The sequence below is a fragment of the Melospiza melodia genome, chromosome 2 (genome assembly GCF_035770615.1).
Source record: "Melospiza melodia melodia isolate bMelMel2 chromosome 2, bMelMel2.pri, whole genome shotgun sequence".
Lineage (NCBI taxonomy): Eukaryota > Metazoa > Chordata > Aves > Passeriformes > Passerellidae > Melospiza > Melospiza melodia.
The window spans coordinates 24,863,405-24,875,216 of NC_086195.1; the positions used below are offsets into that span (position 1 = coordinate 24,863,405).

Genomic DNA, 11,812 nt, shown 5'->3' on the forward strand with positions numbered 1-11,812 from the left:
CCGCATCTGGAGCACTGTGGAGATGCTTGTACCTTGGGGGATGCTGTTCTTGTAAAGAAACAGGGAGATGTCCCGGGTGAATGCGTTACCTGTAAGCTGGTACAGGTCCCTTGGGATGAGCCCTCAGCAGCCTTTGCCGGGCAGGGCAAAGCAGCGCTCGGCACAGCCGGAGCTCTGGGGGCTCCGCTGTCGCTGCCGGCGCTGAAGGGGCCCGGGGGAGCGCTGCCCGCTCGCTGCCCCGGGCAGGGTGGGGGTGCGTCAGCCCTGCATTTCGACCCTCAGGACGGTCCCGGCTCCAGCGGGGCCGCTCGAAGGCGGCGTGGGTGAGGGCGGTTCCGGCTGAGCCGGGCCCGGCACTGCGAGTCCCGGCAGCCCCCGCGGTGCCGGGCGGAGCCGGAATGCGGGCAGCCGCCGGAGCCATGGCGTGTGAGTGCGGGCCCTGCCGTCCCTCCTGCGGGCCGCGGGCCCGGCTGTGCCCGGCCCCGGTGAGACCGGGACAGGCTCGGTGCTGGGTCCTGGCACAGCCTGAGGAACAGTGCAGGGAGAGGGGAGCTGGCCTGGCGCTGCGCTGGGCACAGACCGGGATACAGAGCTCGCCCTGCAGGGTCAGCTCCGCAAGAAACGCCAGCGAACCGGCCGTGCTTCGCTCTCGGTGCTTTAAAACAAAAAAACAAGCGTGTTTTGTAGTGTAGTGGTACAAATGCGAACCATTATTTTACTCCGTTGTGCTTATACCTGGTTGTGGCCTACATTGCTTTAGGTTTATGCTGAGAATTGGTTTTAATGAAGGTTTTGGGGCAGCTGGTCAAGGCTGGGAGCAGAGGTCTCTCTCTAAAGCCCCGCTGCACTTTTCTCTGCATTTCTGTTGCTTCCACATCTGAATGTTTGTTGACGAAACTGGCACAAATACAAGTGTTCTGTTATGGCTGAGCTTCGGTTTTGCACCTTATCGAACTTCAAAGCTGAGACAAATAATGTTATATTTATATATAGGAAATTACCTTAATTACACTTCCCGGTATTATAAACATGATGGGGTTTTCTCCTAGCGTTTTTTTGTTTTGTTTTGTTTTTGTTTGTTTGGGGTTTTTTTGTTGTTTTTTTTTTTTTTAACTCTGAAATGTAATTTTTTTAAGTGGCCAACTTATCTGAACTAAAACACATTCCACAAATGCTGGGAAGTTTTTGACAGATCCTTGGTATGATTATCTCCGTGGGTCTGGAACCTGTGGTTACATCTGTTCAGAATACCAGATGAGCTTTGTTTGCTCAATAGAGCCTGCAGTAAAAGTCTTTCACAGGAAGAGGGGCAAAGGGAGCAGTCAATCATTTGCTTAACCTCTAGAAATTAGCTGCTTAGGATCAAAGATGTATCTCAGCTGCTCCTGACCCAGCCTCATCTTCACTTGAATCAGCTTTTCCAGTTTCCCTGGCCACTGGGACTGTGTTGCTTCCAGCTTTGTCTTTTTCTTATTGTGATCTTTGGCTGATGGGAGAGTTTTCCCCCAGACAGGAGAGGTGCTATGAAACTGGGATACTTTTTTTTTATAAAGCCAGAGAGGATTGGTTGGTTGGTTTGTGTTTGTTTTAAAGAAAACGGTTCTACCTGATCATGGTCAGGGTGTATTTCCCTACAACCTGGGGTACTCAGAGATTAATGGAAGGAAATACAAGAGGTGTGCACAAAACTTGGCTGCTTGGAGAGCCTGCAGTTGTATATCCTGCTTAGTGGGAGTAGAAGCTGTTGATAACGCTTGCAACTTGGCCAGAAACCAGTTTGTTAAGAAATAATCAGGAAAGATGTTAACCTTTCTTGGTTTTCATAGCCATTTCCAAAACTAGGTGTGAATTTAGGGATAAAAGCAAACAATTCCTTTATCAGGTGCTTTGGGGAATATCCAGTCCTTTGGTGTGCAACAAGATGGGCTCCCACAGCGCTCAGCAGCCTGGGAAGGAGGGGATGGGGCACCTGTGCTTTCCCTTTCTGTACCATGATTCCTTCCCCTGCAACAGGGACTGGGTGTTGCTGGCTCATGAGCTCTCTGATCTTTGCAGGCCATGCATGGCTCCCCTTGGCAATGCTGGGTTTCAGTGCTCTCTCTGTGTTAAGAGACTGTTTCAGAGTCAGATTTAGGCTGCAGAATGAGTTGGTTTGTGCATATGTTTATATATTAACTCATTTGTTTCCTTCAGTGTTTGTTACTCAATTCAGATCTGGAAGTTTCCTGTGGGAATTCTGATGAATAATTTTTTTCTTTTCTGCCACCAGCCTTCCGCCTTGCTCTCATCCAGCTCCATGTATCTGCTGTTAAATCTGATAATCTCCAACGAGCCTGTGGGCTGGTGAGGGAAGCATCAGCTAAAGGAGCAAAACTTGTGGCTCTGCCTGTGAGTAAAGATTGTGGCCTACTTAGCCCTTGTGCTTCAAACCCTTCAAAACCTCTTTCTAATGTTATTAATGCAACAGATATTCCTCTTCCTCCCTGGATAGCTTAGATAATGTATGAAGCTTCAAAATAAAACTAAAAGCTAAAAAATCCCAGGGGTTGTAGCTGGTGGGAGGTGGGGAGTGAAAAGGGAAACAAAAAATAGGTTGATCTTTTTTGTAGTGTAAGATTCTGGTAAAAGTTTTTGCTGGTTTAAATCCTAGGCAATGCCATCACTGAAATATTCTGAATTCAGGTAAGTGACAGTATAGTTTGAATCTTTGCTGAAGAAGTGTAGAAAAAAGGCAATTTTCAGCTAAAGAATGTTGACATGAAGGTGAAGGAGGGTGCACAGTAGCTCTCCTTGCTGTAAGCATTCCAGATACATGAGAAACAAAACAAAACATATTTCCAGCAGGTCATTTGTGGCTGAATTATGATTAAGACACATTCCTCTTGTGACTTCCATGTGTGGAAACAAAAATAGCCATTTTAAATGATCAACCACTTCTGACTTACTTTTTGAACTTTAGCCATAATTATTTTGGTGAATTTTCACACAATGGATGTGCTGACCACAGGATGGGCTTCCCAGTGCAGCTTTGAGCTTTCCTCCTCTCTTCGTGGGGGTACTTGTGTTACTCCTGTACCTCTGACACAGGAGTGCAAAGTTCATCTCTGGGTGAACTTTGGGTCTCAGTTTTACACACAGAATGTTTTCTCTCCTCTGTCATGGGGAAGCATTGGACAACCTTCCCAGCTCCTCTGTGCTAAAGTGGTTCTTGTGTTGCAAATGTGACCATCCAGTGTTCTGCCTCTGCCTCCTGTGCAGAGATTACTGTTATTTACTGGCTTCATCATGGGTACAAGCATTGAAATTTCCAGACTTATTTAGCTGAGATACTCACTTTGCCAGCAAAGATTTATGCTTTTAGAATACGAGTTGTGGAACATGGGCAAGGCATTTCACAGACTTTTGGGAGATGCACTTTGTATTGACATTAGGGTATGGGCATGAAATGTTGTCTTCCCATTGTTTTGTTTCTTTGGGGTTCTTTTTTTGTTTTAATAACTTTATACAAAGGAAAGTAACTCACACTGAGTATATGAAAATGGAGGCAGCTGACTTTGCTTTCACTTCTTTGAGGTTCAGCCCAGATTTCAAAAGCCTGGGGAGCTCATTTTGACAGCTTGCAGAGATTTCCCTTCCTGCTTCTTCCATCTACAGGTTGTGCTGTGGGTTAGCTGGGCACTGCTGGCCTAGTGCCCTGCATAGGGGGGAAAAACCCTTTCCAGCTTGGATTCATTTATTCCACTTCAGCAGAACCTACCTCAGTTGTTAAGAAGTTTGCTTGAGCAGATAAAGCAGAAGTGTTTACTGTGCTAGTAACAGCTTGATTTTCTTTTTTTTTTTTTCTTTGTGGGGGTGGAGGTGTGTTTGTCACTTCTGGTGAGCAGAGGGAACAATGGAGGTGTCTGGGCTGGGAGTCCCTTCCTCACAGAGAGAAGAGAAGTTGCTGCCACACTTTGATAGCCTATCTGTGGCCTCCAGCTGCACTCCTCCAGGGTACAAGAAAGTGTTGGGTGGAGTGTCTCACTCCTCACAGAGCTGGCAAGTGCAATGCTGAGTGAAAGTTCCTCATATCTTGGGCATCTCAAATACCTCTAGCCCACCTATTTTAGGCATCTGATCTACTCTGTTAATCTGACTGTGCAAAGATTACATGCCTGGTTCTAAAGGGATGGCAAATCTTTAACAAGATTGACAAGGTGGAGGACACTATTCAGTTGTGAGGAAATAGTGTTTAAAGGATTGTTTTAGCAAAACAGTAAGTAATTTTGAGAAATGCATGCTTTTGCAAATGTCCTTTTAAAAAATAAGAAATAATGGGCTGTGGATGAGCATCTCAGAGTTTTGAGAGGATCTATTGAGCTTGTAGCTTGTCAAATGAGAACTGTGTAGAACTTGGCTCCTCATTCTGATGTGAGCATCCCCTGTGTTCTTGCTAAGCAAGCCCAGAGCAGTGAATGTGCTAGCCTTATAGCTTGCATGATAATCTTAGCTCTTGTTCTATTTGGCACTCCACAAACACACCTGTTGTGTTTTCAACAATTGTTCAGGTCTCCTCTGGCCTTCCTGGTTCACTTACTGAGCTCCTATAAGCTAAACTCCTGTAAGCAAAGCTTGTTTGAGAACATGGTTAGAGAGGAGTTGGAAAAGTTAGGTACATCTCATTGTAGTGGTGTTACTGGATTTTAGTTTCTTTTTTTTTTTCCCATCTAATTCTAGGAATGCTTTAATTCTCCATATGGAACCCAGTACTTTAAGGAGTATGCAGAGAAGATCCCTGGGGAATCAACACAAAAGCTGTCAGAAGTTGCAAAGGAGTGCAGCATATATCTCATTGGAGGTAATTTATTCTTAGTGACCTTCTCACTGGGGGAAAAATGGGCAGGGTCTATTACTGCCATTGCATCAAAATTACATAAATAATACAGTGGGGGAAATCTCTGTTCTTGCCTTTACAAAGGATCCATTCCAGAAGAGGATGGTGGAAAGCTCTATAATACATGTGCTGTCTTTGGGCCTGATGGTGCTCTTCTGGCCAAGCATAGGAAGGTAAGATGGCACAATATTGTTATGAAAAGTTTTCTAAGCAGTGTTGCACAAATTATTTCATCTGTACTTAAAGGAGGTATAAGTTAGTAGAGCCTTGTATTAGTAATAAGTTGTGTACCATCACCCATGGAATTTCTTGTTACTTTTATTTGGGGTGTGTAAACACCACTTCAAAAGGTGGTCATAAATTTGTTCTGGGTAAGGATGACAAAATACTGGAAGGTGTAATTGGCTTTCCCCATATGCTGGGAAAACCATGGGAAAGAGTAAAACCTGATCCAACTCATATATCTCTGTACCCAGGCCTAAGTTTAAAACACAGTGCCACTTGAGTGGGATCAGGATTTTCCCTCAGCTTCCTGATGGATTTAGTCCTTCTGTTGTGATAAATACTGTTCTTTACATACTTTGTGCTAAACATGTGATTAGTGCAGACATGCAGAGTCCAAGTTAAGTTGTCACTGCTGTTTGTAGTAGATGTTTCTGGCTGTCATCTTCCACCTCATCATTGCTTTGTGCCTTCTGGAAAACTGCCTCCCATTTATAACTCCAGAGTCAGTTTCTCTTTGCGGAACTGTTCTTTTTATTCTTATCCCCACTTTCTGTTCATGGGACTGTGCACACAGGGATCACTCCATGAGTGAGCAACAGCTTATTTCTATTAAGATTAAGCCAAAAAGATAATGCAGGGAACAAATAAGGTAGTGCAGGTATTAATTTTTAATTAAATAATTAATTAAATTTAAATTTTTTTATTAATTATTCTGTTTGCTGTTTCTACATTAGCATTGCTTACTCAATCACCTTGTGCAGTTCTGTGCTGCCTTCCAGCTGTCACAGCACAGCAGTCTGCAAGCCCAGGAGCTGTAGAATGAGTGAAGCCTTGTGCTCAGTGTGAACAAATAATGAAATAAAACCTGCTCTGTTGTTAGGAAGCTCCAGTCAGGAACAGCACCTTCCATTGCAAGGGAGGGGTGAAGGCAGCTGCAGGCCCTCAGAGGCAGCTGCATAGCTGAAGTCATGGCTCAGTGAAGGTATTTTCTTGAGAAGTTTTACAGGAATGGGACTCAAATGTTAGACAAATCATTAGGTCAAGACATCTAGCTGTTTGGCATGTATTTTCAACTTTAGACACGTATATTTCTGTGTAGAAGAAAATACTTTAAATCATCTTTAACAATCTTAAGCAATGTTTACTTTGGATCCTGACAAAAGAGTAGTCTAGATAACAGTAGAAAGCACATGCCTAAAAAGGCTCAAATACCAAACAGAGAAATTGTTAGTAATTGTTATTAATCATAATATAATTGCAGGTTCATTTGTTTGACATTAATGTTCCTGGGAAGATCCAGTTCAAAGAGTCTGAAACACTGAGTCCAGGGAATAGCTTCTCCATGTTTGACACACGTGAGTATAAAACAAGCTCTCTCTTCAAGGAGCTCAAATAAAGTAACACTACAGTCACTCTGCAGTTCTCTTCCCCCTCCTCCTTTCCTGCAGTGGATGTGCATTTTTAGACAATCAGATTGAGCATTTGATGACAAGTATAGTTTAAGTTTGCTTCAAGTCTTTGGGTCACTTCTGAAACTTTTAAAAAGGCAGTGTGGTTGGAAAAGGACTGAGGAGTACAAAAGGTTGAAACATATGTCACCCCACTTGCCTTAATTAAAGAATGGCCCTGTTGATTTGTTAGAGGGAAGTGATGGTATTTTTAATAGCAGTTACAGCTTGAAAATTGTTCTTATAAAACACAGCCTAGAAAAGAAAGTATGTAACAGCTACAATGGTACATTGCTTCACATGAGGATAGTATAATAATGGAGACAATTAACTAAATCATTCCAGTCTTCTTGAATCAGCCATCTCAGATAAAAAAAGCACAATATTGACTCCTCCTCACCCCATATTGCTCAAAAGCTGACACAATCTGTTAACTGAGCTCTCCAAAGAGTCTTGTCTGCCACAGACACTTTCTCCTCCTTGCAGTGTGCATGCTCTAAGAAACTACATGACTGTTTTTATTGCATGAAAAGCAAGGAGTGTTTTCTTTTATTGAAAAAAAATTAAAAATTGCAGCTAAATGAGAGAGGAATATGTTCCACAAAGACCTGATACAACATGATTTTTGTGGAAAAGACTTTTCTTAAAGGGTAGATAGGACTGCTTCTCACACTCTTTCTGTCCTCATGAAGCATGAATTCTCCCCCAACAATAGCCAGTGCTTGTTGGATGCACATTTAAATATAGCTCCTCCTGTTGCTGTGAGCCATGCAAAATAACAGTTGGCAGGATGGCTACAGGGAGTCTTGTGCTTGTTTTGTCTACTTGTGCTAGTGATACCATTTCTGTCTCTTGTGTTTTGAGAGCAGCATACTGCAAAGTGGGCCTGGGCATCTGCTATGATATGAGATTTGCTGAGATGGCTCAAATCTACGGCCAGAAAGGTGAGGCTGGGTCACCCAAGGGAGCCTGGGCAGCCCTAAGGCCAGGGCAGGTTCTGGGTGCTCTGTGCTGGGTGATCCTGTGATCAGGCATTCCTTGATCCATGTCATCAGGCCTTCTTATCCCTGCCCAGAAACACAAAATGCACCCTGTGGCCAAGACTCTTACTCAGATGAGTGACTTCTCTCAGGGAGTAAAGTACCCATCACTTCCTGATCCACATGTGGTGGTGGAGTGCTGGAGTTGGGGTATCCCCACCACAGCTCTGGCTGATGTAACCTGCTGTGCATGGACAGCCTCTGGGAGAGGCTGGGAAGTATGGAAAGAAACTTCACCTTGGTTTATCCTAGAGTGGCCCTTCACACTGAAACCCATCTTCCCCTTAATGATGCTTAGGTTCTAATTGTCTCTTAACAAAGGTTGCCAGCTGCTGATATATCCAGGGGCTTTTAACATGACTACAGGACCAGCTCATTGGGAACTCTTACAAAGGGGAAGGTAAGATCACAGAAAAAGGTTATTCCCCTGTTCTAGAGGAGTTTTGGTGCATGGAACTGAACTTTCTTGTGTTCCAAATGACACTTGTGTGTCAGAAGTGGTGCTGCAGGGCCACTTCACCATTGGAGCTGCTCCATCCCTCAAGCCTTGCATGGGACAGCAAAATGATTTTACTGTCAAGGAGAAAAGCAGGAAGTTCTTGGCCTTTACTGCCTCCTGCCCCTGCTATGCCCTTTCAATGACCCTTTCCCATGGCTTTAAAAGCACCCTTCACACACAAATTCTGGAGAGAAGAGCCAGTAACCTGGGAAGTGCTCTAATTACAGGTAGAAATGGACTCTGAGATTGCTGAATGCAGATTGTTTATTCATTTGGTCAGCTTCAATCAATTTTGCTACATACTGGATGAACCTGTGAATTGCATGATATTCTATGCACTAACTCTGGAGCCAGGTGCTAAAGACTTCTCTTTCCAGGCTCTTCTTTCTCTGTATCTCTTTGTATCATTCACAGTTTGTGCTAGTCATCTAGAGGATATATAGCTTGTCCTTCAGAGTGAATTCTTTCTCTTCTGCTTAATTAAATGGTATTATAAAAAACAATTCTTCTCACGTTTTCCCTCCCTTCCTTCATTTTTCTGTGAACACAGAGCTGTTGATAATCAACTCTACGTAGCTACTGTATCTCCTGCTAGAGATGAAAAAGCATCCTATGTTGCCTGGGGACACAGCACTGTAGTAAATCCATGGTGAGTTCAATAAAATAAAAAACACCATCTTTTCTTTGGTAAAAAAATATTTTAGTTGGCAGTCACACTTCAGTCCTACTTTTCCATCTACTGTTAAAAGTGCAAATTCTTGGTAAAAGCACGTGAGACTTGGGCCTGCATTCTCAAGATCATGATTTAAAACAGCCAAATTAAAAAAAAAAAACCAAGAAATAAACTAGAACTAGTTTGAGTGCGTATTCCTTTTGGTAGTAAAGATACCACTTAGTACTGGCATTAAGCATTAGTTGAACTGCTGACCTTGTGACCTTGTCCCAGAAGTTCAGTCCATGATGTGCTATGCATAGGGTAATTCTCTTAAACAGCTTACACAGAACTATCTCATTTCCTCGAAGAACAACACTGCTTTGACATAAGAAAGAACAAGAAGAATGTCTTCAGCTAGAGAAGAGAGATTCTGACTTGAGCAGAGGTCACGCAGGTGCACAGGAGGTAAAATGACCAAATCTTCAGGCAGTTGTTTTTCTTTCACATAAATCTACTGATAGCTCAGCTCCAGTTGTTTGCACAGTAAGAAAAACTTTGTCTATGTTGTGAGCTTTTAACTTTATGTGATGCAAGCAGTGACAGAACACTTGGGGGAGAGATGATCATGTTTAGTAGCTCATGCAGAGTAAAAGTACACTTTTAAAAGCCAGTAGGGTCTTCAAAGGAGAAAGTGTTCATCTTTGCCAGTGTGGTTGTTCCTTTCCCCTTGAGCTATGCTGCATGCTCACAGGCAGTGGTTCTCAGAGTGGCTTTTACCACAGTTCTTCATCTTTGAAAGACACTTATGCTAAGTATGTATATGTCACATATAGAAAGTGCCATATCTAAAGCCTGGAAGCCATTTCTATCATGCCAGGGTTATGGATTATTATGCTATTTTTAGGACAGCCCTGTCATTACAGCTGTAGGCATCAAGGGTGGGAACTCCTTTTTGTACAAACAGCAGCAACTGCACTGATGCCTTGAAACCAGTGTCTAATCCTGCGAACAAATGTGCTTAATTTTGCAGGGGTGAAGTCATAGCCAAAGCTGGGGCTGAGGAAACAGTTGTATACACAGATATAGGTAAGGGGAAAATTGTTTTGGTTTTTTTTCCCACTTTTTTTCTTGAGTACAGGTTATGACACTAAGGAGAGACAGTTTTTTAACTCTGTGGCCTTCCACATGCAACTCCAGATGATGTAGCATTCCTCTGCCTTGTCCACCTGAGCTAGGTTAAAGCAAGAACCAGCAGCCCTTGGCTGTACTGTTCTATGCACAGTACTCAATAGCTGTACCCTTCTAGATCACTTCCTTAGGGACAAGGTGCCACCTCAGGAAAGAGCAAAGCTGAGGCTTCCTTCAGCCCTGGCTGCTCACTTGCAGTGCCCTACCACCCCATTCTCCATCAAAGCTGCTCTTTTCCCTGTCTTACTTCAGAGCGAGTCAGGAGCTTTCTCTTTTGGCTGCTGTTCTCTTAACTCTTTTCTTCTCTCCTGCAGATCTAAAGAAACTTGCAGAAATACGTCAGCAGATTCCTATTTTAAGCCAGAAGCGTAGTGATCTCTATGGTGTAGAGATGAAAAAGTGAAGCTGGGTGAAGAGGGAAGGTTCAGCTGTCACAATGGCTGTTGCCTTCATCTTTGGAAGGATTTCCTTTTACTACCTAATGTGCCAGTTAAGAAACCATCACATAACAAAAAACTTGGTGCAGTTCTAGTATGATGGAAACATAACTTTGGTATCTCCTCTCATACTTAAGTATTTCACAGTATTTTACTGTGATTTATCTAGGATAAAGATGGAGATGAAATCAGTTCAACACAGCAGTGATTAATATTGATTTTTATGCATCATAATGTTTTAGTTGTCTTCTGAGAGCTGTTTTGTAGAACACGGAAATCTTGTTCTCTAAAACTCCCTCTAAAGTCAGCTTTGGTATTATGAATTTTTCAGTGAATTGTCAGAAAATCTAGAAGCATGATTCTTCTTACTCTGTCCTTTTTAGATGTATATGACTTAACCAAGGTCCTTGAATGCCCTACTTCTAACTTGGGGAGCTTAAAATTTAACACACTGAGCAAAACAGGCCAAATTCTGCTCTGTGCCACTGAGGACACCTCAAGAAGCTGCCAGACAGAGCTGCTCCTATAGAAGAATCTGTAGCAGTTTTTGATTCATGTGTTTTGTCTGGGTTTGAATATTAAATTCTCCTTATGGCAAATCCTGTTCATTGCTAAGTGACATGGGTTGCTGTGTTACAGTAATTCACACATTGCCACACCTTTGCTCTCCATACTGCTCCCTTAACAGAATGCCTGAGTGGGTTTTAGTTCTGCTGCCTGGAAAAGACAGGTTGGAAACCTGCTGCACTAAGTCCTGCCTAAGGCTTGAATGCATTATTGCTACTGTCCACTGCAGAGAAAACATTCCTTACTGTGCTGCTTTTGCTGGAGATAAACTGATTGTGAAAGACTGCTTTAAAATACTGCAAACCAGCCAAGCATGTTGCACTTGTGGTTTTGGGGTTTCTGTTTTGAAGGAAGACATCTTTGACTGTAAAAAGAATGTACAAATTATGCTTTTTATTCCTTGGAATGAAAAAAAGAAGCAACTTACCAGCCTTCACTGATAAGCTTTTGGTTTTCCAGCAGCATAAAACAGCTGTAAGGCTAAAATACAAAAAAGGGAGGGAGAGGAGGTTTTGTCTTGCTCTAGCTAACCACATTTTCCCCAAAATCATCTTATATTTTATTCATGTTCAGCAATCCTTCTCTTCCCACAGTTTCTTGGTTTTCTGGGGGTTTTTGGTTTTGTTTTGGCTTTTTTTTTTTTAACATTTGGCTTCTCTGCAATGAGCTTGGTGTGTTTTATAAACAAGAACAAACACTCAGCCAAGCCCTGACACATCCTTCCCCTCAAAAGCCAGATCCCACCATTCCACTTGGTGGCATTCTGTATTTTTGGCCTGTACTTTTCACTGAATTTTGGTGTACATACTGCACTGGAATTTTAAGAAACAAGCCACAGAGCACAAGGTGAAATGAAGGTTTATTTGTTGAAAAATAAATA

The 11,812-nt window shown here is 42.8% G+C and overlaps 1 protein-coding gene across 1 annotated transcript; it reads left to right on the forward strand.

The window, feature by feature from the left end:
- Positions 1-373: 373 nt before the first annotated feature.
- On the forward strand, positions 374-10,964 carry NIT2 (nitrilase family member 2). Its single transcript, XM_063148100.1, has 10 exons — positions 374-426; positions 2,270-2,388; positions 4,717-4,837; positions 4,958-5,046; positions 6,360-6,453; positions 7,416-7,490; positions 7,908-7,986; positions 8,636-8,734; positions 9,771-9,826; positions 10,243-10,964. Exons 1-10 carry the CDS (start codon positions 399-401, stop codon positions 10,329-10,331), a joined length of 849 nt encoding a protein of 282 aa, XP_063004170.1. The 5' UTR covers positions 374-398; the 3' UTR covers positions 10,332-10,964.
- The last annotated feature ends 848 nt before the right edge of the window (positions 10,965-11,812 follow it).

Excerpts from the sequence above, each read along its gene's own strand:
- NIT2 (XM_063148100.1), top strand. The coding sequence starts at position 399 with ATGCGGGCAGCCGCCGGAGCCATGGCGT. Across the intron at positions 4,838-4,957 it reads CAGCATATATCTCATTGGAG|GATCCATTCCAGAAGAGGAT; the intron begins GTAATTTATTCT and ends GCCTTTACAAAG. Across the intron at positions 7,987-8,635 it reads GAACTCTTACAAAGGGGAAG|AGCTGTTGATAATCAACTCT; the intron begins GTAAGATCACAG and ends CTGTGAACACAG.